We start from the raw sequence: 26,088 nt of genomic DNA on the forward strand, positions 1-26,088 counted from the left end.
GTGTGAGGGTGGACGGGTGGGTTCAAGTCAGGGAAAGATCGCATCTCATTCGATTTTTGAAAAGGTCATTCTCTCTGGTGTCGGGGCGGGGGGAAACTGTCAGCAGGTTTTGGGAAATTTTTGTACGACTTTGGTTTATTTCACTTCCAACAGGCACTCTCTGCCTTTCCCTCCTGTTAAATTCCAGAGGAAAAAACATCTTATTAGCTAGGCTGAGAATCTTCACCCCATAGGTCATCAGCCAGCCAATGGGCTGGCTGCCCCCGGCTAGGCCCTACCACAACAGCAAGGCTCTTTTAGGTTGAGTCTTGCTTAGAAGAGGGGGTCCTGCATATTTTTATAGCCAGTCTTGCACCCAGGTCCAACCAGTGACCAGCCCTGGCTCCAGGCTTTTTTTTTTTTTTTTTTTTTTTTTAAGTGAAATCAGCATTTAGCTGTGGGGGATGGTGTCTTCCTGAGGCTAGAGTAGTGTGGTGGTTCAGGCAGGGGATCCTGAAGGATGTGGCTGGTTCTTCAGACGGGAATGCAGGCTGGGAAAACAGCTGCCTTTTCCAGTTAGTGTGCCCAGCTCCAGAAATGACACGTGTGAGATCTGTGGACACACGTGTGGGGGCCCTCCAGGGCTTAGAGAGCTGCTGGGATAGCCTGCCTGCCTTTTAATTTAATTAAAAGAGGTACCCCGTGCAGAAGAGCTTCACATAGGTGCTGGAACAACAGAGGCTGCTTGACAAAGCCCAGATGCTAGGCCAAGAAAGTACTGGCCGCCCTGGGGGTCAGGTGGGCCTCCGGAGCAGAGGTGGGGATCCAATCCCACGGCTGCTCTGGCCAGGTCTCTCAGGTAGCTGGGATCCTGAGAGATCAGAGACTTTCAGGGAAATGGCCATGATGGGGCAGAGTGTTAGGTGGTCTCTGAAAAGACAGAGATGAATGCCCAAAGGAAGAGGAACAGGCTAATGGAGAAGAAAGTTAAATGGCTAGTGAATATCTTTCAGTGGTTGTCAAAGAAATGCAGAATGAAGCTTAGGTGTATGGACACTGAAGCGTTGTGGACCTGGATTTGGATGTTGGCTCTACCTCTTCTTAGCCTTGGACGAGTTTACCTCTCCTCTGCAGCAGGAGTCCACAAACTAAGCGTTTGGACCAAATTCAACCGCTGGAACACAGCCATGCCCACTCGATACTTACTGTCTATATGGCTGCTTTCTGCGACAAGAGCAGAGCCCAGAAGGTGCAACAGCTGCTCTTGTTTAGCACCCTTCTTCATGACGTTGTTGCAAGATAAATGAGGGGACACATGCATGGTGCTTGGCGAGTGCCTAGCACAGAGTTGAAGACTCAGTACGTGCTGCTTATCTGGGCAGCCAAATACAGCAAGGCAGGTTGTGCACTGTGCGACTCTAGGGCCTCACTCCTGTAAATTAAACTAGGAATGGAGCCCCCAGAATTGCACAGGGTGGCCATCCCATTAGTTGTTATCAACGATTACTACTAATAAATCCCAGTCCAAGTCTTGGATGGAGCTTTCTCATCCTCTTTAAAAACTGTACTGATTCAATCAGTGGCTCTTACCCCTGGCTGCATATGGGCATCACTAGAGGAAGTTATATATATAGTGATGAAGTTTATATATATATATATATATATATATATAAACAATAAACTTAAATATATATATTTATTTTGTTTTATTTATTATATTATAATATATATAATATAAAAAATATTATATTTTTGTATTTATTATAAGTTTATTTATTTTGAAACAGAGAGAAGGGGGAGAGAGAATTCCAAGCAGGCCCCACGCTGTCAGTGCAGAGCCTGATGCAGGGCTCATCTCACAAACCGTGAGATCATGATCTGAGCCAAAAATCAAGAGTTGGACGCTTAACCAACTGAGCCACCCAGGCACCCTCATCAGGGGAAGTTTTAAAGATACCAATGCCTGGGGGCACCTGGGTGGCTTAGTTGGGTTAAACATCTGACTTTGGCTCAGGTCATGATCTCACAGTTTGTGAGTTCAAGCCCCGCATCGGGCTCTGTGCTATCATTTCAGAGCCTGGAGCCAGCTTCAGATTCTGTGTCTCCTTCTCTCTCTTCCCCTTCCCCACTCATGCTCTGTCTCTCTCTGTCTCCCCAAAAATGAATAAATGTTAAAAAAAAAAAAGATACCAATGCGTGAATTGCACCCCAGGGATTCCAATTTAATTGGCCTGGGAGGCAGCTTGGCCTGTGGTATTATAAAAAGCTCCCCAAGTGATTCCAGTAGTCAACCATCTTTGTAAACTGTGGAGTTAAAAAAAAAAAAAAATCAATGTTTGCTTTGGAGTGAATGATTTCAGCTGACTGACTGACCTGGTTATCAAGGGTAGGTCTGGTTAAGGTCATAGTTCTTAGCAGCTGTGTGACCTTGGATGGGTCTTTAAACTCGAGGACCCTCCTCCTCTGTAAAATCATGATGCTGTGAAGACTGGCTGAGCTGGGCAGGGGCAGATGCACCCAGTAGGTGACAGTTAAATTGAGTGTCTTGCATGACCACAAGATGGGCAAGTAATTCTTGCTTACTCCTCAGACTATGGGACTGACTTCATCCCTGGGGGCAGGGTGGAGCGGGTAGTAATAGGTCAGGGGAGAGATGGGGAGCTTCTCCCTGGTTCTTCCCTGGTTCTGCTGATAACCCAAGAGGTCCCACAGCTTTCCCCCAGGGGCTCTGTGGACACCAGCCCCACACCAGGCAAGGCTCAACTGGCATCACTCACTACTCCCAGGGTGAGCTCAGCAACCGCTGGGGCGTGCCTGGCTAATGTTAGCGTGGTGGCTTTGAAATCAAGCAATGGTGCCCACCCTGACCACGGAAGAGCAATGAGGAGAGACTGAAGGGAAGTGACAGCGATGGAGACTCAGTTCCTAGGTCATCCTGAGACCTGCAGCACAATAAACTGTTGAAGGCTTTAATGTCCTCTTCTTCTGCCTCTCTGCCCTGGTGGCTCTGGTTCTGTCTCTGATGGCATCAGTTATAACAAATGACATGTGAGCCACTAAAGCAGCATGGTTAAGGCAATGTTTTGGTGGAGACAGACTGGGTTTGAATCACGGAGGCTCCCCTTACTTGCTGTGTGACCTTGGGAAAATACCTTAACCTCTCTGAGCCTCTGTTCAGTGGGGGAGAATGGCAATACCTACTCGTGGGGCTGTTTGGAGGGTGAAGTGATGTCATGTGCATGATGTGGTTGGCCCACGTCTGGCAGAGGGATGCTCACAGAAGGCAAACTGTGGCTCTCCTTTCCTGAGGGGAGCTGTGATCAGCAAACATTTGGTGAGGGCTCATTCATCTGCATCTGGACCACATCATTGCCCCGGGAGGCAGTCAGCGGTACTGTGCTATTGTTCCCATTTTGTAGATAGGAAAACTGAGGCTGAAAGAGGCCAAGCTACTTGTCTCAAGATACACAGAATAAATGGCAAAGATGGGACCTTTAGACTCCAAATTCAGTGCTTTTTCTCCCATGCTCTTGTGTTGTCATCCAGGTACAAAGTGTCTTTCAGTTAACAAAGCAGGTTTACATCCCTTTTCCCTTTCTGGATACTCAAGAAACCCAATGAAGAGGCAGTGTGAGCCCACTTTATAGATGAGAAAATGGAGGCCTGCTAACTGGAGAACTCCTAGCCCAAATGGAATACAAACTTACTGGGGGAGCCCCAGCCCAGTCCTAGCAGCTTTGAGCTGGAGCCAGAATGCACAGGTCTGTCTGCCCAGGGGCTGGTCTTTGTTTAGGAGGGGACTAGGGGTGTTGGTCAGTCTTCACTCCTCCACCCGCCCTCCCCGCACTCTGGTTCCTCATTACCATTCAGAACACACCTGGGGCCTTCTTGGTTCAACATTTCAAGAGGTTTGAAGGACAGAGGAGAACTTTTTAAATAACCACTGGCAAAGGAGAAAGAGGCATTCAGTGAGAATGATAAGCCTGGCCACTAGATTTCCCAGCCCTTCTTGCTCTTTTCCCTCCCAAGAGGGAAAGTGCCCATTTGTATTTCACCAGTCAGCGACCAAAGAACAGTGTTTATGGGAGCCACCTCCAGATCCACCAGAAGCCTGTGGCCGATGCCTAGAATCAGAGCTACTTGTCCATTCGGATGCAATCTCCCCACCCCACGGGAAAATGGCTCAAAAGTCCTAAACATTTTGCCTTGGGTCCACTGTGACCTCCTAGTTTGCGAGAAGATCTGGGTGGGCATTCAGGGTTTTGAGTCAATTCCATAGTGGAGTCTAGAGCTGGCCATGGGAGGTCCTTAGCAAGGTTGGTGCAGTGTGTTATGCAAGGAAAAAGTATCAGCAGACCAGATATTCCTGCTAGCCCATCAGTGCACGACACCAGCCATTCCACTTGGAATACGCCTCCAGGGGGACGATCCGGCAGGTACTTACCATCAGCGGAGCTAAGAGTCACTCAGGATCCAAGCCACTGAAGACACAGGTACCCCGTGCTGCCTCACAGCAGCCGTGTGGGGCGGGGGGACCAGCCAGGTTTGGCAGCATTTCCAAAAACTGATACACTGTAGCCCCTGATTTCCAGCAATCTCAGACTTGCCTCTTTTGCAAAGTGCTAAAGCCAAGTTCCCCGGAAAGGCAGGCAGTTCACATGTTAACGTGCACCATGTGTCACATACCCTGCTAAGCCCCTCACAGCCATATCTCATAACATTCTCACCACAGACTGAGGAGGTGGGTACTATTGTTACCCCTTTTCATAGATGAAGAAATTGAGGCTGGGAGGGGCCATCTAATTTCCCCAAATCACACAGCCAGTAAACGAAGGAGCTAGAATCTAAGCCTAGAGTGTCTGATGCCAAGACGTGTCTTCTCTCACTTGTGCCCTGCAGCACTCTGGCCTTTTGTCTTTCAGTAATGAGGAGGATTAAAACCGCTCTACCAAGTGGTAGTGGACTTGGGTGGGGGACACAGGCCGGGACCCAAGCTCAGACAGCTCAGCTCCCCTGACAGGCTGCTCCACAGCTCTCCTTCCCTTGCACCTCCTCCCACAACTGCACCCAGCTTGACAGCCCGTGAAACAGAAGAGAGATGGTCTTACTTCTCAGTTGCGTCTTCAGGAAGGGACCTCGGGAGCAGTGTGGCTGGGTCCCTCGCTCCACTGGGAAGTCCCAGGCTAGCATGGAGGGCCGCCTCTGAAGGGCGGTTCTTAAACCCCTGGGGATCGCAGGCGACTGCAACGTGCCAACGAGAGTGAGGCAGCTTTGCATTCCTGTTTATTCTGGTATCAATAAAAAGGAACTGTTACTATAGTAACAGATATTTCACTTGGTGCGTGGCCACTTCCACAATGCGGAACACCGTGGCCAAGCCACACGCTCTGGAGGCACAAATAAATACCTATTTTGTCAGACTGCTGAGGAGTAAGGGACATGCCAAGCTTTGTCTGAGCTAGGCGGCTCTCAGAGAGGCATTTCCCTTGTTCCTGATGGGAGGGTCAGCAAGAATGCATTCCAGCACTTGGCCCCGGGAGGGAGGGAGGGAGGGCCAAGCTTCCTGCTGCAGTGGCCAGAGAGCACAGGCTCTGAGGTGTGAAGGGAGGGGGAGACTACACTGGGTCAGCTCGGGGTCTTTCACTGATGGGTCAGAATCTCCAGACGCGTCCTGTACTCCTTACTCTGAGCTCCATCTGAGCCTCAGAGAGGAGCAACAGGGCCACCGTGCACAGTTGCGAGTGTGTGGATAATGGACGTTGATGGGCTCTGGGCCGGAGCAGCCCCTTCTGTCAGCCCCGCTGGGCTCAGGCACCAGCCCTGTCGGCAGCCACTCAGTGGACCTCATTCATTTCTGTGTTTGTCAGATGTGGAGAATAGCCTGGTGGTTGGGAGATAAGGTAGTGAAATAACATTAGTGAAACCATGTAGTCAGCGCTCAGGAGACAGGACTTTTCCTGCAGAGATGGCTGGGCCCTATGTGACCCGAGGCCAGGGCCCCAGCATGTGGCATCATGCCTGGCCGAAACTGTGCTCCGTAGATCCTGGCTCAGTGTGTGAACGTGGGAATGTTCTGCCCACCTAGAACACATGGAAATGCTGAAGGCTGCCCCGGGTGCATACAGATAATGGAAACATTCTCCTGATTTCAGAACTGGTGTTCACTTGAACATTTGGAAGTGTTTTCTAGTTTTATCATCATCCTTAGTCCCCTAGTGAGGAAGCTGGCACGTGCCAGTTAAACTCGGCTCTCTTCCCACATTTACCTCCTCGGGAAGGGTCTTGGTTGGCTGGAAGGCCATAAGGCCCAGGACGTACATCAACCACGGACAGGAACATTCAGAAGACAACCTGTGTCTTTTTTGGCCTATGTTAGTAATTTAACCGACATTTATTGAGTGCCTACTGTGTTCCTGGCAGTGTTCCAAGTGCTGGAGCTATGGTGTGAATGATATCCTAGGGCTTAGGTAACCTGCATTCACGGGTGTGGGGAGCCAGACAAAAAATAAGGAGACAAACAAGAAACCTTGACCTGTAATGAATGCCAGGCTGAAAGTAAGACTGGGTGAAGTGAAAGGGAGGGGCTGAGCTGGGGAAGGGTGGACACTGAGGAGGTGACCTTTTAGGGAGGCTGGGTGATGAGAAGGAGTCAGCAACATGATGTCTGTTCCCATACAAGAGCATTCCAGGGAGTGGGAAGAGCCAGTGGAAAGGCCCCAGGGTGGGAATGAACCCGATATGGTGGAGGAAGGCCGTTGGGGATGGAGTGTTGGCATGAGGGGGGACATGGGGCTGGACAGGGAGGCAGGGGGTGGGCCGTGCCTGGCCTGGGAGCCTTGAGCAAGCCGGCCATCCTGGAGCCTCTTCAACTTGGAGGGTCACCAATTCTTGGGTGTAAAACAATTTTCTAGAAACAACATGTGTTCCTTTTTGTTCCTTCTTCCTAAATTCTGCTTCTCTTGAAGTACTTTGAATGGTAGCCTCCCCCAGCTTCCCATCCTGCCTCGGCTTAATTTCACTAAATTCTGATGGGTGAAAGACTACCACTAAATTCTTGCCAAACCACTCTTGGCTGCCACATGGTGTTCTGCTGTGCAAAAGACTCTTCTGGGCATTTCCCAGGGCCCACAGTGGATTATTTGAACCAATCTCAGTGCCCTCTGACAGTGGGGAAATAGGAGGGATCCTGGGGAGCTGACAGCTTCTGTTTACCCCTTGGAGAAGACAGAACCCCCTCATCCAGCTTACTCCAGAGGAGCAGACTCTGAGAGTCCCCGTGCCAGTAATGATCTTCATCTCCACTTTCTTTCCCCTTTATTGGAAGACTCTGATGGCAGCCCCAGAGCAATGGAAAGCCAAGGAGAGCTGGGCAGGCATTGGCTGAGGTTGGGCACTATTTTCCCCAGGCCACTTTCCTCCATTCTTATACATCTTCCAGTAAAGCTCTTCTCACAATCCAGCCTGTGTAAAAACCCATCAGGCTCACCCACCAGACTGCCAGGCTGATGGCTGAGGCCTCACCTTATCCTTCTTAGTATTCCTGTCTTAGTACCAAGGTGCTCAATAACTATTGTTGACTTATAGATACCAAAGACATTGATACTTCTGAGTTTGTTGTAGTACGATCTTGATGTGTGTGTGTGTGTGTGTGTGTGTGTGTGTGTGTGTGTGTGTGTTACTGTTTATGAGATCAACAGCTACCATTTCCCAAGCCACACCCATCCGTAAGAAATGATGCTATACTGCATAACAGGATGCAGTCAATAGCATGTCTATTTATTGACTTAAAAAGATGTCTGGTACATGTTTGGCGAAAAATCAAACTTCAAAATCACATATAGAATGATTCTTCCCCTCCCTTTTTTTTTCAAGATAAAAAAGTTAGTATAGTACCTTTTAGTAGAGGACCAATCTGGAGGCATATATCCTGAACTGTTAAAAGTGGTCAGTTCTAGGGGCGCCAGGGTGGCTCAGTCGGTTAAGCGGCCGACTTTGGCTCAGGTCATGATCTCGCAGTCTGTGAGTTCGAGCCCCACGTCGGGCTCTGTGCTGACCACTCAGAGCCTGGAGCCTGTTTCAGATTCTGTGTCTCCCTCTCTCTGACCCTCCCCCGTTCATGCTCTGTCTCTTTCTGTCTCAAAAATAAATAAACGTTAAAAAAAAATAAAAAAAAAAAGCGGTCAGTTCTAGATCAATGTATCTCAAATGTCATTACTAGCCATTATTTGTCAAATGAGTGTTAAAATGGAATCAAAATGGGCCACACTCCTGGATTGATGTATTAGAACCTATGAGAGAGGGGCCCACTAAAATCTGGATTTTTAACATGTCCCCCTGGGGATTTGTTTATAGCTGGGAGTTTGAGAACCATTATCCTACAGCATAATATTACAGGCCCTTCTCCTTTAGTCACAATATTTCTGTGATGTTTGTGGCTTAAAAACAAAACTAAACTTGGGGTGCCTGAGTGGCTCAGTCGGTTAAGCGCCTGCCTCTTGGCTGTGGCTCAGGTCATGATCTCACGGTTTGACAGCCGCACTAACAGCATGGAGCCTACTTGAGATTCTCTCTCTCTCGCCCTCTCTCTCTGCCCCTCCCCCTCTTGCTCTCTATCTCTCTCTCAAAATAAATAAAAATGAACTTAAAAATAAAAACAAAAACAAAGCAGGCATTGCATTTGCTATCAGAAAACAATAAAGATTAAAAATTTGAGAAAGAGCAACCTTTGCCAACCAACTATAGTTACGGTTCCCATCTGGTTCAATCATGTCCATTGCGCATATTGGAAAACAGAGGCCTTCTGGGCAAATGAGCCTTTTAGGAGTTTACTCCAGGTAATGCCCAAATTCAGTCCCACTTGCTGCCTCCTGCCTTGGTTGGTGGAGCTTTCCCTGGGGACCTTCCCATTCTCCCAAAAGGATGGACTCTGGAACGCCAGGGGCCTGGAGGTCAGAGTTCTTGCTTGGCCCCACTAGAGCTGAAGGGGGATCCCAGAGGTTGAACACACCCCTCCCACACTCCCTTCTTGTCCCTTTGAAGTTTGTCTTCTTGGGAACTTAGAGGAGCCAAAAGGAAGGGAGATGGTGAAGACCTGGAGAGGCAGTCAGGAGTGGGAGCTGGGGAATGTTCCTGCATCCATAGTGGGCTACGGCTGCAGCTTGCATTAAAAAAAAAAGAAGAAGAAGAAGCCGCCTCCAAAAACATCTTTCATTTCATTTTTTCTCCCCTTTCTCCAAGCTCACAGGCGCCTGGAGCAGCTTATCTGGGCGCACAAACATCAGACAAGAAGTTCCCATGGCAACTCAAAACTTCCTCCTCGGCCCTGTATTCAGTCTAAATCTCCAGGGTCCCTTTTCAAGGCCTCAATGAGGTTTCTGAGAAGCCACCCACAAAACAACCTTAGGATCCAACCTCTTCCCCACCCCAACACTCGGCTGAAAGGACACAGAGTGGGGGGAGAGACTGTATTGGCAGAAAAACTTGTCATGGGATCCACGGAGAGATTATAAAAGGAATGAGAGTTGCCTTTACAACAAGTTTAAACCAGGAAGAATTTACCCGGTGGAGGGATTTCAAGTGTGCAAACAGGAAAGCACCAGGGAGTGGGGAAAAACTAAGTTTTGTTTCAAAAAGCTGGCTCTCCACTCAGCTGCGGTTAGGCATGGCGAATCTGGTCTCTTAGCTGCAGAGGGGTCCTGGGGTGCCCCCCATCTCCATTTTCACTCACTTGTAGCCAGATAAAAGAAGGACAGCATATCTAGGGATGGGGAGAGGAGAGTGTGTGTGTGTGTGTGTGTGTGTGTGTGTGTGTGTGGAGAGAGAGGTCCTTGGGCAGACGATAGCTTGTCAAGCCAAGCAAACTTCTATGACTGCTGGTTTGGGGTTCCCAGATGTAGCAAATAAAAATGCAGTATGCTCAGTGAGATTTGAATTTCAGATAAGCAACGAATAAGGTTTTGTATAAGCATATCCATACAATCGTTGGATTATATTTACACTAAAATATTATTCATTGGGTATGTGAGGTTTAAATGTAACTGGGAATCCTGTATTTTAGTTTGCAACCCTGCCTGGCAGGCAGGGACGGAGGCTATGGCTGCCCTCTCTGGCTGCAGGGAAGAAGCACAGTGGCTGATGTCCATAGGCACCTGGAGTAGTGTCCCTCTGTCCCTGCTGCAGAGAGATGCCTCCCTTCCTGCTAGGAACCTGGCCTGAGCTCCAGGTAGGATGTAGGTAATGAACCTCAAGTGGGCCTTTACTACAGCACTGCGCAGCTTACCAGGTATGGCCAAGCGTGAGTTATTCCCCAAAGGTGACTCTTCCAGCTCAGTGGTTAAGAGCATGGGCTGTGGTGTCGATACAGACACTGTTCCTCGCTCTACTGTTGGGACAGCTAGGTGATCTTCAGCTTCTTGTTTCCTCATCTCTGATATGGGGCAGACAGTCTTGTGAGGAATAAAGGAGCTACAGCATGGGAGGCCCTTCACACTGACTGTCACAGAGTCTGGGCTCCAAAGTGGTAGCTGTTACTTTGATAATCCATTTAGAAGCAAAAAGATTTTGGGTGCCTGGGTGGCTCAACTGGTTAAGTGTAGACTCTTGATTTTGGCTCAGGTCCTGATCTCATGGTTCAGTTCATGAGATGGAGTCCCACAATGGGTTTGCGCGGACGGCACAGAGCCTCCTTGGGATTCTCTCTCTCTCCCTCTCTCTCTGCTCCTCCCTCCTCCCAAATAAATAAACATTAAAAAATAAAAACAAAAGGATTTTAATCCACGTGAAAAAAGTGGGATTGAAGACTAGAGTTGGCAGGGGTGCCTGGGTGGCTCAGTTGGTTAAGCGACCAATTTCAGTCATGATCTCATCGTTTGTGAGTTCAAGCCCCGCATCGGGCTCTGTGCTGACAGCTCAGAGCCTAGAGCCTGGAGCCTGCTTCGGATTCTGTGTCTCCCTCTTTCTCCGCCCCTCCCCCACTCACACTCTGTCTCTGTCTCTCTCTCTAAAAATAAATAACCATCAAAAAATAAAAAAAAAGACTATAGTTGGTACAACCTCAGTGATGTAAAACAATGTAAGACAGGCACAAACTATGCATAGCAAAGATAGGAAGGAGACATCTCCAAATGTTATCAGTAGCTGCTTATGGTTAGTGGGATTGTGGATAAAACTTCCCCTTTGCTATTCTCAATTTCTCAAAATATTAATGGTGAACATGTATTACTTTACCATTAAAAATTATTTTAAATAATTTGTGATAAAAATTTTCTAAAAGCGTTATATTACTTGGTGTATAGGACTTGAGGCTACTGTAAACGAAGATGGCTACCATCTTGGGTTTGACTCTATGATCCCATCCGTGGGGACGTCTAAAGGAGGGGAGCTCTTCTTGCCTATCACTAAATGATCCAGTTAGATCCTCACCCCAACTCTTACTTCTTACTTTTCCTTGTATGAGACAACCAGAGTAGTGCTTCTACAGGCACATGGCCCTGGGGTTGAATCTCAGCTCCACCCCTGATTGGCTGTGTGACTTCAGACAAGTCATGATATCTTCTGAGCCTAAGCTTCCTCACGTTTAAAACAGGAGTTAATACCATGTACCTCCCTGAGAGGAGGGACATATCTGTTGCATTTATGAGTACATCCCTGTGCCTTGCATAGGGCTGGTGCGTAATAGTGGTCAGTAAATATTGGTTGGAGGAATAAATGAATCAAGTTGACGAGATGACAGATATACAGCATTTGGCAAAGAGAGTGGCAATAACAAGTGGCCAACATCATTTGCTATCATTGTTACTAGTCTCAGGAGGTGTGCAAACTGTGGCATAGATGGGACTAGGTTCGCATGTGTTTTCTACCCCATAGTGGGACGGAAAAGTTCTCTTAGGACCATGGGCAAGCTGCTTAACCTCTTTGAGGCTCAGTCTCCTCATCTGTTAAATGGGGATGACAATCAGCAGTGACCTTATAGGGTTTATTAAGACGGAATGAGCCAGCAGTGTTTGGCACAAAATAAATGCTCCCTCCATGAGGCCCCAGTCCAAGGCCTTGCTCCCTCCCTGGCTTGTAGCTGTGTGTGGCTTGGGCAAGCATGTGGCCCCTGAAATGACTCTGATATGCCTGCTATTCTGAATAGGTTGCAGGTGAAAGATGCTGCTTTTGGAATGAGGCTAATGGCTGCGGCTCCAGGTTAGAGGGAACACAGGGTCTTCAGATTAGACAGCCCCTCCTCATCTTTGTGAGAAGACAGGAACTGGCTGGGAACCCTTAGGAGGAGTGCTCTGATTTGCAATCAGATTGATCTCTTCACAGAGCTCCTCCCTTTCCGCCTGCCCCAGCTCAGCCAGATTTAAGACGCTCCCCCCAGGAAGGCGCCGCTAGTCCTGAAGTCTTGGCCAGTTCTTGCTTTTGGACTTAAGAGAACCGTTGTTTCAGTGTCCCCAGCAGTAGCTCCTCAGTGGGGAACTCCCGGGGGCGGAGCCAGGCTGAGTAAGAAAGGCAGTCAGTCCCAGAACGGACGTCGGGCTGGGGCAGAAGCTCCCGCCAACGGCTCGCCTCGCACCTTCGGCTCCAGGGGTCTGCGGGCAGGACTGCTGGGTGGGGGCGTGCTCCTTGCCCATGGCCCATCGTGGCTGTCCCGTGGGCCCGAGTCCCTTGACACTTTCTATTCCCGTACCCCCAGCTGGCAGGGACCACGTTCGGGCCCGATTTTCACCTTCCCTAAAACTCTTTCCAAGCACAAATCTGGAAGGAAAAGCTCCGAACGCTCACTGCAGGCATTGCTTTTCTTTTTTCTACATCTGTGGTTTTCCAAATTATTTTTACCATGACCGTATACCACGTTTGTTTCATTTTCCTAAATAACAAAAATCTCTTATCGTCCTGGGCAGGAAAGTAGTATGTGCTTATTGCAAATAAGTAAACAAAAAGACAAATAGGAGAAAGAGGAAAAAAAAACCAAAACAACCCAAAGCCTTGTCATCCAACGTTTATCCTTGAAAATAACCACCCGTGTGTTTCCTTCTACATGTTTTTCTCTTTATGCGCATATATAGAGAAAACAGCTTTCTCACCTTCCCCTCCCTTGGCTCTCTCCTGCCCTTCGCCCGCCAGTGGGATACCTCGCTGGACGTCACCAGCGGCTATGCCTCTGTGCTTCTTCATGCGGGGCGGCGGGCCACCCGGGTCTCACTCATTTTCCACTCTCCCACGCCTCCACACCCTTCACGAGCTTAAGAGACCCGCCAGGGGGTGGAACGTTGCGGGACTTAAACAGTTGGGAAAACGAGTGAGTGTGTATGGGCGGGCGCGCGCGCGTGCTCACACTTAGGAATGAATCTACGCGTAGGTCCCCAAAGGGAAGAATGTGGGAGGGAATGAAGGACTGAAAGGAAAACAAAAGTAATTTAAACGAATGAAACAAGGGAGGAAGGCAGAGAAGTGAAGAAGGACGGAGGTGCCCGGCGGCGGGATGGCCAGGCTGGGCGCCCGACTGTCCTCGCTGAGTGCACGAGGTGGGGGCCGGGTGGCCTTGCCCTCACTTACCCGACCTGAGCAGCACGGCCCGGTAGAGCCCGGTGGCCTCGGCGGGGCCCCGTGCCCGCTCGCCCAGCCTCTGCGCCATGCGCCCGCGCGCCCGACTGCGGTGCCGGCACTGCGCGGCCGCAGCGCAGCGGCGGATACTACTCCGGGGGCCGGAGTGTCTCCGCGCCGGTGACGCGAACCGAGGCCCAAACCCAGCCGCGGATCGAGTTACCACGGCGGCCGCAGCGTCCGGCGAGGAGGCGCCGCCGAGGGAGGGACAGGGCTCTGGGGCAAGGGCAGGTATCCCGCGCGCGCAGTGGGCAGGGCGCGGGTCAGGGTCTGGGGCCCAAGGAGAGCCTATATCCTGATTTCTAGCCTTGGTCTCCCACTCAGGCTTCTCCATTTCCCTGGCCGCTGGCCTCCTGGAGCACTACAAGCAGGTGTGCGTTTCTGAAGTGGCACCCTGGGATCACGTCCTAGCGCCACCAGTTTATAACTGTGTGACCCCACCATTTAATTACCTACCCTCGCAGAGCCACAGTTTTCTCACCTGTAAAATGGGAATAGCCACAGTACTTATCTCACAACGTTGTGAGATATGAGATTATACATCTACAGTATATGATTATATGTATTATATATAATCTTAGAACAGTGGCTGGCAAAGAAAAACACTATATACTGATATATATATATATATATATATATATATATATATATATATATATACTTTTAAAATATATATACTGGCACTGGTGAGTGGCACTGAGAAGCAGGGGCCTTTACTGTAGGAGGAAGGTTGTGGTAGGGCTCCACAAGATTGATTTTCCCCAATTTGTACAATCCCTTTAACAGCCAGAGATGGGAGGACCAACCAAAGGAGTCCAAAAGTGGAGATTTGGAAGATATAAGAAACTGACAATTTTAATTATCTACTCTGTCTGGTGCTGTGCTAAGTTCCTTCTAAAATAAAAACTGTTTATTGTGTGCTTCATGTCCTCTTTCATTCTATCCTCACAACCCTGTGAATTAGGGTCTATTAGCCTTCCAAGTTTACAGATGAGGATACTGAGGCTCAGAGAGGTTAAGCAATTTATCTGGGATCACACAGTGTGGAGCTGGAACACAGACTCAGGTATTTTGACCCCAGACATGGGCCACCCTGCTCTACTACCCCTCTGTTATCTCATTTACTCTTCACAAAAGTACTGAAAGGTAGGTATTATCTCCAGTTTGGAGATGAAGACATTGGGGCTCTGGAAGGTGAGGTGGCTTGCTCGTGCTCACACAGCTAGTTGGAGGAACCAAGACTCAATCCAGTTCTCCACCTGCAAAACCAGTGCCCCTGAAATCTACAGACCCCTGGAGCTGTCCAGAGTACCAGATGGCCTCTGTTCAAAGCTGTGCCTGTGTGGGCCAGGGAATCTTGAGCTGGCTGTCGGAGCCTCTATCACATGGTACCGTCTCCCTGTGCCCCTGTGTCCTCTCTAGCCTTGGTGCCCCCTAGACCAGCTGCCAGCCAAGTGCTCTCTGGCCGGTCCTTTGCCACTTCCCAAGCCCAGCTTCTGTTGGGACTTGGAGATTTCTGTACTTCTCTGCTCCTTTGTCACCACATGGGGTCCCAAGGATCCAAGTCACGCACTTTGATCTTTGGGGACGTCACTGATTGGTCAGATTGGTCATATGCCTCATCCACAACCAACCACCATGAGTGCCAGGCACGATTACAGATATTTACTATTGACTATTCCATATCCATTCTTTAGAGGATGAAATTATATACAAGTTATTATTCATCTCCTTTAATCCACTCTTTGATCAAGTATGGTTATGCTCCTTTTAGAGATAAGAAAAATAAGTCTCAAGTGACTTGCCCACAATCACATAACTAGTTAGTAATGGAGCTGGAATTGGAACCCAGGGGATGACAAAACTTTGCTGTGGAGGGGAAGCAAAGACAGCCGTTGAATAAGGTGAGGATTCAGGAAAATTGTGATGAAGTAATGTGATTTCAAAGAGCAGAAAGAAGGATTAATTTTGGTTGTGCCCCTGAGGAATTCTAGGTGGGTCTGACTTACCTTGGCCATTTAGTCTCTGCTTCTCATTTTCATGATGAAATATGGCCTGAGGAGAGTATTCTTTCTGTGAACAGAAAGAAAGTAGGTAGAGGTGAGGACCCTCTCTTCCCTGGCAGGGGAGGAATGAAGTGATATTCACAGGGTTGCTGAGTTCCCACAGGAGGGACTGATCAAGGTTGAAGTCCTCTCCAGAGAAACAAATTACTATAGTCTTTGGAGTGTGTGTGTGCGTGTGCGTGTGCGAATGTGTGTGTGTCCACACACATGTTGAGGGACATTTATAAGACATGCTCTTTTAAAAAAGTTAACTTTTTGAAGAACAGCTATAGATTTAGGGAAAAACTGAGAAGATAGTATAGAGAGTTCCTTACATCATGCATCCAATCATTCTGTTAACATATTATATGTATGTCGATGTACATGTATGTAGGGTGGCAGGTGTGTTACAATTATTGAGCTAATATCAATATATTATTATCAACTGAAGTCCATACATTATTCAGATTTCCTTAGTTTTTACCTAAGTCCTTTTTCTGTTCCAGGATCCTATCCAAGAAACCACGTTATATTGAGTTGTCATGTCTCCTTAGGCTCCTCTTGGCTCTAATAGCTTTTCAGACTTTCTTTGTTTTTGATGACCTTGACAGTTCTGAAGAGTACTGAGATCCATATTCTTTTATGTTGAAGTCTTATCCATGCTGTTGCCTCTACCTGAACTACCTTCTCCCTACCTTCCTGGCAAACACCTCTTCCTTCAAGGGCCAATTAAGACTTCAGGGTTTGGTCCTCAAGGTCAGTTCTTAGACATCTTCTCTTCTCTCTCTAAACTCTCATGACTTTTTTTTTAATGTTTACTTATTTTTGAGAGAGAGAGAGAGAGAGACAAAGCATGAGTGGGAGAGGGGCAGAGAGAGAGGGAGACAGAATTCGAAGCAGGCTACAGGCTCTGAGCTGTCAGCACAGAGCCCGACATGGGGCTGGAACTCACAAACTGCGAGATCATGACCTGAGTCGAAGTCAGATGCTCAACCGACTGAGCCACCCAGGTGCCCTTAAACTCTCATGACTTTAAGAACAACTCTAAGCTGAAGATCCCCACATGCATATTTCCAAACCAGACTTTCACTCTGAGCTTAAACTTTGGCTAACACGCTGCTTAACGTATCCACTTGAAAGTCTAATAGGCCCTACTCACCATGGCCCAAACAGAACTGTTGATCACTCCAACTTCCAACATGTTCCTCCCCTGTCCCCCCTCTTGTCAAGTGACTCCACTCTGGCTCTGTGGCTCAGGCAGGATCCTGGGGGGTCCACTTTGCCCTGTCTTCCTACAAGTGCACAGTCCTCAGATCACCAAGGCATGATGAATCCACCTGCTGACATCTCTTCAATCCATCCAGTTCCAATGCCCCAATCCTACCCCAGGCACCACTGCCCTGAATGCCTACAGTAGCTTCTCTTCTTTCAAGCTGTTCACCACACAGATTCCAGGGCAAGCTTTTAAAATGTAACTCAGACTCCACTCCTGCCCTACTGAAAACCCTTTGGTGCCTTCCCTTTGCATTTCGGGACACACCTTCTTCTAGCCTATAAGGCCTTCTCAACCCAGACCCTCCCTGCCACCCTTTCAAATCCCAACAATCTGTTCCTTCAAAGGTTCAAGGGCTTGTGATGGTTCAGGTCCTGACACACAAAGGTCCTGAACTTGTGAAGCTGGCATTCTAGTGGGGGAGCTAGACAATAAGCATAATGAATAAGTAAAGTAGATAGTATGTTCCAAGGTGACGGATACTGTGGAAAAGAGAAATGAGAATAGTCGGGGAGAAGGTTAGTGGTAAGTGGGGGAGTAGGGGTAATAGGTGGCTGCCCAGAGGGTCTCATTGAGAAGGGGAGGTGTGAACACAAACTTGAAGGAAGTGGGGGAGTTAGCCAGACAGATATTTTGGGCAAGAGAGTTGCAGACGGAGGGAACAGCTGGAGCTAGGGTCCTGAGGCTGGAGTGTGCCAGAAGGTTCAGGGAAGAGCAGGGTGCCAGGGTGGCTGGAGTGGAGGGATGCAGGAGTGGTCACGTGAGGGAAAGTCAGCGGAGAACGGGGGCCACCTTCCTCCACACCTCACACTCCAGCCACTGAGAATTCTGCTTGGGTTCCTGAAAGCCCTGCTGTTTCTCACCTCCTGCTTCTGCATAAGCCATTGCCTCCACCTGTGCACATTCCCCAGCTCTGCCCAGTTCCTCCTGCTTATCCATTAAATCTCAGCTGAAATGCCATTTCCCCAAGGAGGCCCCCTTCGATCATGTGCTCCAGTACCCCAGACTTCACTTATATGACTCCTCACCACTGAGTTATGATTGTTCGAGCCCCACTTCCTCCACCAGACTATACAAGACTTAAGGGGGAAGACCAGGTTCACAGCTGTCTCCCCAGGGCCTACTCCAGAGCTGGGCTTGGCTTGGATGTGGGATAATGATTTGTTGAAAGAATGAATGAAGTGAATGAATGAATGAATGAATGAGTGAGTGCATCCACACAGGGAGCTCTGGTCTGTATGGAGAAAGTGGGCAATTCCAGAGAGTAAGCCAGGACCAGAACCCAGGGAAGTCCTCTGCTGTCTGCTCAAGGATTATTCAGGGTGCACAGAAGGGGCTGGGGTCCTGATATTTCCCCAGGGTGCTCCCATTTTGAACTCTGCCACCCAGGAGGACATAAAAAAGGGAGGGTGTCTGGGATTTGGCCAAGCTTCTTTCGTGGTTTTTAACAAAGGGATTAAGAAAACAAGTAACTTTATCCATGGAAGAAAACTCCAGAGGGCTTGAAGGGGATCTGAGCTTCTTCCCACATCTTCCTACAGACCTGGGAAGTGGGGCTGGGGCCCAAGGGCAACCTTAGACTTACACAGCCAGGATTTTATCAGCAGAAGCTCTAAGACCTGGAGTTCAAAGAGTTGTCCCTTGCACACTCTCCAACCTCCCTTGCACGAAAGACTTGGAAAATCAGGCCATCACGTGTCCAGTAACACGTGATGTGATCCAGGCAGATTCCTCTCTCCCTTCAATGACTAGAGTTCAGTGAGCAAGAAAACACTCCACTTGCATGCAACCCCTTGCAAAGGCAAAGCTGAATCGAAAAGCTGCTTGGATCTTTTGCTGATGCATTACTGGTAACTAAGAGTCTTTCCCAAGGACTGTGCTCATAAATACAGCCAGTTCTCATTTGCTCACACAATTTAGGGACTGGAAGATGCTGGCTTAGTTATAATTTTGGTTAGTGAACATCAACATACATGATTGCCAGAGGAAATACTATTGTGTATGGAATAACATACCCAACTGTGGCTGGGCAAACTCAGTGTGTTTGCATTTGTACTTCTCCTGACTTCTCCGTTATCCCCACCTGCTTCTTTTTCATGTCTCAATTGTTGAGAGAGTTTTTTGGGGTTGGTCCCTGGGGACGTTCAATGAGCCTATCCTCCAAAGTTTCCTCTTCTCCACTTTGCTCTGCTACTTTCCCTGAAGGCTGATTCCTCTATTTGAGAAGTGCCAAGGAGACTATGGACCCATCACACATCCTGCTTAGTGTTCCCCATAGGATACATGCACCAGGTAACACTTAAGTGACCTTGCTTTGTTTGTTAAAAATCGAAGTGTAGGGACTCCTGGATGGCCCCGTCGGTTAAGTGTCTGACTCTTGGTATTGGCTCAGGTTGTGATCTCGTAGTTCGTGGGTTCCAGCCCTGCACTGGGCTTTGCCAGCACAGAGACTGCTTGGGATTCTCTCTCCCTTCCCCTCTCTCTGCCCCATCCCTGATTTCTGTCTCAAAATAAATAAACAAACATTTTTAAATAAATTGAAGTATAGCACACATACATAAAATGCACTAATTTCAATTGTGTGGCTCAACAAAGTGTTACATATGTGTTCACCCACAGAGCCACTCCAAGATTGAGATATGAAACATTCCCTGCACTGTAGAAGACTCCCTTGTTCCCCTTCTCAGTCAATGCCCACCTTTTCCCAGAGTAAGCACTAATTCTGACCAATATCACCGTAGATTTCTCTTATTCTAGAACTTCATATGAATGGAACCATAAAATTTAGTCTTTGGGACCTGGCTTCTTTCACTTACCAGCATGCTTGAGATTCACTAATGTTGTTGCCTGTATCAACATCTCATCTGTGATGGACATTTGGGTGGTTTTCAGTTTAGGCTATGACTAATAAAGCTGCTCTGAACAACTTTCTATGACTTTTTGGGTAAACACAGTGCTTGTTTCTGTTGGGGAAATACCCAGCAGTGGAATGGCAGGTCATAAGATGGGTGAATGTTTACCTCTTGTAGATGCTGTCAACCGTGATTGTATCAGTTTCTGTGTTGTGCTTTTGACATCTTCACGACATAGATTTTTTTTTTTTAAACACCTTGAGATCACTTCTGTGCACAATCTTTGGGATCGATGGGGGAGCGGAAGGAGGTATCAACAAAATTGCATCTTAGATGAACATAGATGGACCTAAATTTTGCCTTTGGAAGAGATGAGGGTAGGACCTCAGAGTATTTGTCCTTGTAACCTGGAGTGTATCAGGTGTGTGTGTGTGTGTGTGTGTGTGTGTGTGCCTGTGGGCATCCTTTTTCATCCCCCCACTCCACACCATTAAACTCTAAACACCCTGAGAAACAGGAATGTGACTTATTCAGGAATATGTCTTCAGTGTCTAGCATACCCTGGCACATAGATAGGTGCTTAGTTAAAAAAAACAGTTTAATAATTGTTGCAAATATTTATTGAGCATGTCCTAGAGCTGAATGCTGTGATAAGACTTTACCAATATGGCTTCACTTAAGCCTCATAATAGTCCTCTGAGATTCGGTAAGAGTGGGGCTCTTGTTTTATGGATGAGGAAGGAAGCTGGGGCCTTTAGCAGCTAGGATACAAAGCTGGCAAGTGGCAGTTCTGCAGTTAGCCTGGAGGCAGTGTGAGTCTGTGGTCTTTGCCACATTCACAAACTGAATGTGTGTGTGCTTGCGTGTGTGTAATGGCAAGAGCCTGCACCTCATTGTGCAGAAGAGGAAACTGAGGTTCAGAGAGGTTAAGGAACCCTTCTGCATGGAGTCAGCTGGGCCTGCCTCCCTGCCACGCTTTTTTAAAAATATGTTTTTTAATGTTTAGTTATTTATTTTGAGAAAGAGAGAGTGCAAGCTGGGGAGGGGCAGAGAGAGAGAGGGAGAAAGAGAGAATCCCAAGCAGGCTCCACACTGTCAGTGCAGAGCCTGGTGTGGGCTCAAACTCACGAACCTTGAGATCATGACCTGAGCCAAAATCAAGAGTCGGATGCTTAACCGACTGAGCCACCCAGGCACCCCTGCCATGCTAACTCTTAAAGGTGGAATTTTTTTTAATGTTTATTTATTTTTGAGAGAGAGAGAGAGAGAGAGAGAGAGAGAGAGAGAGAGAGAGAGAGAGAGAATGAATGAGCAGGGAAGGGACAGAGAGAGAGGGAGACAGAATCTGAAGCAGGTTCCAGGCTCTGAGCTGTCAGCACAGAGCCTGACGCAGGGCTCGAACTCACAAACCGCGAGATCATGACCTGAGCTGAAGTTGGAAGCTTAACCGACTGAGCCACCCAGGCGCCCCAAAGGTGGAATGTTCTTAACATGGACCTTTGGCTTCTGCCCCCGACTCCCATTCCCCACTCCTGAGCTCATGGCCACTGGTTGTCACAGGACCCTCTGTGAGCCTCTGCCTTAGTGCCTCACTCTCACAAAGTCACTGTGCTGTGTGAGGCAACACTGGCCTCCTCCTTGTCCTTCATCCCCAGGGACCAAGAGAATCAAACCTGGCAATCCTTCCTTTAAAGTGCTGGGCACTGCTTGGAGAGGGCCAAACCCTGGGACTCGCTCCTTTCCAGGGGTCCACTTACATCACACTGGTGTTGGGTTCTCAGCTGAGTGCGGTAACCAGGGCACTGTCTTCCATCAAAGGAAGCCTCCGTGGTTCCGGTCTCCAGGGTCTTCTCACTGCTCCATTCATTTCAACCCCTCAGGCCTCGGAGGCCTGGAACTCTGCCGCTCCCGGAACCCAAGCTAAGGCATTGGGCCAGGAGCACCCCCTCCCCAGCCGCCAGAAGAGCCTTCCTCTCCTGGCCTGAACTTGGTGGCTGGGCTGCTTAATTATCATTGAAAGCTCTTAATGTATTTAAACATTTGGAATAACCTAATTGCACATGAGTTTAAAAGTAGCATTTCTCCTTACTCCCCCTTCTCAAGCCCCATCTCACCCCTTCCCCAGAGTTATTACTGGTTTTGTTTTTTTTTTTTTTTTTTTGATGCTGTGTGTGTCTGTTTTGGTCATTTTCCTGCAGATTGCTTTTTAAACTCTATCATATGTCTTCTAGATATTTCTATGTCAATACACATAGATCCTCTCGACTATTTTGATCCACTGCGGTGTATAATACAGGGTGATGCCTACAGTTGTTTGTTTGTTTGCTTGTTTTTCCCCAACAAATCCCTTTAGTTGGACATGTAAGTTGTTTCTAATTTATCACCATTACAAACAATTCTGCTCCAAACATCCATGTGTTTACCGCTCCATGCAGGGATGTGGGCGTTTCTCTAGGGCAGACACTGAAGTGTAAATGCCAGGCCAATGCTAAATTTTAGCAGGTGCTACCAAATCACCCTCCAGAATGGCTGTACCATTTCACACGCCCACCGTCAGTGTCTCAGATTACTGGGTTGTCTACACCCTCACTAAGTCTGGGTGTTATGAATCTTTAAGTTTGTTTACTGAAAATGAGTCTATGATATTAGTGGTTACTGTTGTGGGAGGAGATAGTGGTTGAGAAGGGGCACGAGGGGGCTTTTGGGGTGCTATTGATGTTCTGTTTCTCGATCTCAGTAGCAGCTACACAGATATTTTAAATTTCTCAAAATTCATTGAGTGGTACACCTATGATGGGTTCACTTTTCTGTATGTATGTTATTCTTCAATAAAATGCTCAAACTGTTTCCTCCCTCCCCCAGTCTGATTGGTGACAAACAGCATCCCACAATCATTTTTTTGGAGGTTGTACCTTCTTTTGTTGGTACATGGGCCTTCTGGATCCCTTCTGGAATATTTTAGTTCTGGGTCTTAGAGAATGGTTTTTCTGACAGAAGAAAACCCCTTTAAGAAAGGGGAAAAGATACTTGACCCTCCCTGAGCACCAACCATATGTTTTAATACTCACAGCAGACTTTCAGGATAGATGCCATATACCCCAGGAGGCTGGGGCTCAGAGCAGTGAGGTGACATGCCCAAGGTCATGAAATTGTCTGACTGCAGAGTCCTACCCTCCTTGTTACCCTTTAAACTGCCTAGGTGACAGGCATTGGGCTAACCATACAACAGGCATGATCGCAAGTAATCCCTGCAACAGCCCAGTGAGGTATCTATATTGTCATCCCATTTTACAGATGAGAACACAGAGGCTCAGAAAGGTTAAATAACTTGCTCAGTTCATCCTGTTAGTAAGTGGAGGAGCGGGGTGAGCCCAGGTCTGCCTGGCTCTAATGCTGTGATAAGGAAGTTCTATCCAATAGAATGTTCTGAAATGATGGAAATGTTTGATATCTGTGCTGATGATATGGTATCCATGAACCACAACTGGCTATTTAGCACTTGAAATGTGGTTCATGCTTCTGTGGAATCGAAATTTTAGTCTTATTTAAATGTCATTAATTTAAGTAGCCTGTGTTGGACAGTGCAACTTTAGAGTCAGGTCAGGAGAAGGAGAAAAACTGTAGGGTGTAAGTGCAGATGACCAAGCAGCTGCCCTTGTGGGAAGCCAGCCAGCCCACCGGGAGGGACCCCCTCCTAGTGGTCCTCACAAAGCCCACACACAGCTACTTCTCTTTTCAGGCACCAGAATCATGCTCTGCAGCAAGGGCCAAAGCTTTGTAATCAGAAGTGGCTGTAACACAATGGAAAACAATGAAATCTTGCCATTTGCAACTACATGGATGGAACTGGAGGGTATTACGCTAAGTGAAATTAGTCAGAGAAAGACAAATATCATATGACTTCACTCATATGAGGACTTTAAGATACAAAACAGATGAACATAAGGGAAGCAAAAGTAATATAAAAACAGGAACAGGGACAAAACATAAGGGACTCTTAAATATAGAGAACAAACAGAGGATTGCTAGAGAGGTTGTGGGAAGGGGGATGGGCTAAATCGGTAAGGGGCTTAAAGAATCTACTCCTGAAATCATTGTTGCACCATGTGCTAACTAACTTGGATGTAAGTTATAAAAAAGTAAATAAATTATAGAAAAAAAACCAGAAGTGGCCATAACAAACCTCTCAACCTAAGACTCCATTTCCTCATGTATTAGATGGCTATCAGAATAGGGCTAGTTTTAAGATTAAATGAGAGAATACATAGTGCCTGGCACATATGTGACATTCAATAAGCTATTTAACAGTTATGCTATTATCATAATTATTGATCACAGGCTCACTTGTAAGGTTTTTCATTATATAATGGTAAAGCATGGGGCGCCTGGGTGGCTCAGTCGGTTAAGCGTCTGACTTTGGCTCAGGTCATAATCTCATGGTTTTTGAGTTCCAGCCCCGCGTTGGGCTCTGTGCTGACAGCTCAGAACCTGGAGCCTGTTTCAGATTCTGTGTCTCCCCCTCTCTCTGCCCCTTCCCTGCTCATGTTCTGTCTCTCTGTCTCTCAATAATAGATAAACGATAAAAAAAATTAAAAAATAATGGTAAAGCATATTCATGCTAATAATTTAAATAATGCAGATGGGTATAAAGTGGGACCTAAAAATCCCCAAATACTTTAACCCCAAATCCCCCTCCCAGATGAAACCACTGTAAGCAGTTTCTTACGTGCCCATCCAGGAATTATTTCCACTTTCATAAACATCTAGAATAATTCTGATCTATCCTTTTGAAAAGTACAAAAGGGATCACATGAAATGCACTATTCCATTACTTGCTTTTTTTTATCACTTTATGATATCTCAAGGGCGTTTTTCCACACGTGTAATTCAGATTCACAGCATTATTTCACTGTCTGCACAATGTTTCCTGGTAAATGTCGTTCGTAACTTATTTTGCAGGTCCTTACTGATGGACATTTAGGCTGTTAGCATTTATTTTGCTATTGTGAGCAATATTTCAATAAGTACTTTACACATGTCTTTCTGTATATGGGTAAGTGCACCCACCAGAGGGAAAATTCTTACCAGTGGTATCCCTGGGTCAATGGTTGGGATATTTTCAACTATGATAGATCTTGGCATATGTAAAATCTCTTTTTAAACCTCTCAGGAGCACTGGTATTTAAAAGGAATGTTCTAGTAGTTTCTTCTGAAAAGATTCCTTAAGCCATGCTAATAATCACCCCTGGAATGTATTTGCTGGGTGGGTTTTGAATTTTGGAGAAATGTTTTCTTTAAGTAGATCTAGTTTGTATGGTCTCTGTGATGTAGGATCATGGACAAGGCAGGAGAGGGGACTTGGCCAGGGGGCACCTGGGAGGCAGGGAACTGGATCCCCACTAATCCCACCCCCATCCTCTGGCTGGCTGCTGGAGCCTGAGGGCAAAAACTCTGCCTTCCTGTGAGACCAATCCTATAGGAAGCAGGGCTTTGCTGCTTCTGAACTGACACTCTAGGGGAGCCACTGAGCCTGTGGGTCTGGTGGGGCAGGGGGAGGAGAGGAGACACCTGAAGGGCCTTGCCAAAGATTGGACAATGGTGATTCTCAGCAGGTGAAATCCAAACAACCCACAAGTGTAAGAAAAGATACTTGGCCTCCCCAGAAACCAAAGAAATGCACACTTGGGGCAACAATGCAGTATTTTTCACCTATCAGATTGGCAAAAATTAAAAAAAAAAAAAGATACCTAGTATTGGAGACTGTTGGGATACCTAGTGTGGGGAAACGGACACTGCTGCACTCCTGGAGGGAGTGTTGGTAGTACAGTCTTCCTGCAGGGAAATGTGCACATCCCAATATCTATACTTTTCCATTTCTAGAGATTTGTTTTCAGGAAGTAACTGAACATATGCACAAGGATATGTGCTCAAGGATTTACTTTAACCAGCATTATTTATTCATAATAGTAAAAAGATTGGCAATAGGGTGACTGTCTAGAGATAGGGGATTGATTAAACAGTGTTATCTCCATAAAAAGTAAAACAATCTTTGGCCAGAACTGATGCTGCAGACTTGTGTTTACTAACATGGAAGATGCCCACTACCTCTATATGAAAATCAAGTGGAAAAAAAACAGGTTACAAAATAGTATTTGTAATTCCATTTTTCCTGGTAACAAAATTGGTTATATGTATATTATTACATATGCAGTATTATGCTATGGAGATAGCATATTAGATATACACATATGTTACACATATCAATTATATATATGTTTACATGTATAGATATGTGTGTAAATGTGTCTACATATGTACATTATGTGAATTTATGTAGGAAATGTTT

At 47.1% G+C, this 26,088-nt stretch overlaps 1 protein-coding gene and 1 long non-coding RNA gene across 4 annotated transcripts in view; one reads left to right on the top strand and one right to left on the bottom strand.

The window, feature by feature from the left end:
* The window catches only part of LOC144615699 (uncharacterized), a 110,898-nt gene that overhangs the window by 45,559 nt on the left and 39,251 nt on the right, over nucleotides 1-26,088 (top strand). The gene's annotated exons all lie outside the window — the stretch shown is intronic.
* The window catches only part of FAM107A (family with sequence similarity 107 member A), a 54,164-nt gene that overhangs the window by 8,194 nt on the left and 19,882 nt on the right, over nucleotides 1-26,088 (bottom strand). The window contains exon 2 of one of the 3 annotated variants that reach the window (XM_060631430.3): nucleotides 15,582-15,645. In XM_060631430.3, coding sequence (XP_060487413.1) covers nucleotides 15,582-15,645 — 64 coding nt within the window. Of the gene's footprint in view, nucleotides 1-5,087; nucleotides 5,256-13,524; nucleotides 13,676-15,581; nucleotides 15,646-26,088 lie in introns of those variants that run through there. The other 2 variants (XM_060631428.3, XM_060631429.3) reach the window with 2 other exon arrangements.

Source organism: Panthera onca, chromosome A2 (genome assembly GCF_046562875.1).
Source record: "Panthera onca isolate mPanOnc1 chromosome A2, mPanOnc1 haplotype 2, whole genome shotgun sequence".
Lineage (NCBI taxonomy): Eukaryota > Metazoa > Chordata > Mammalia > Carnivora > Felidae > Panthera > Panthera onca.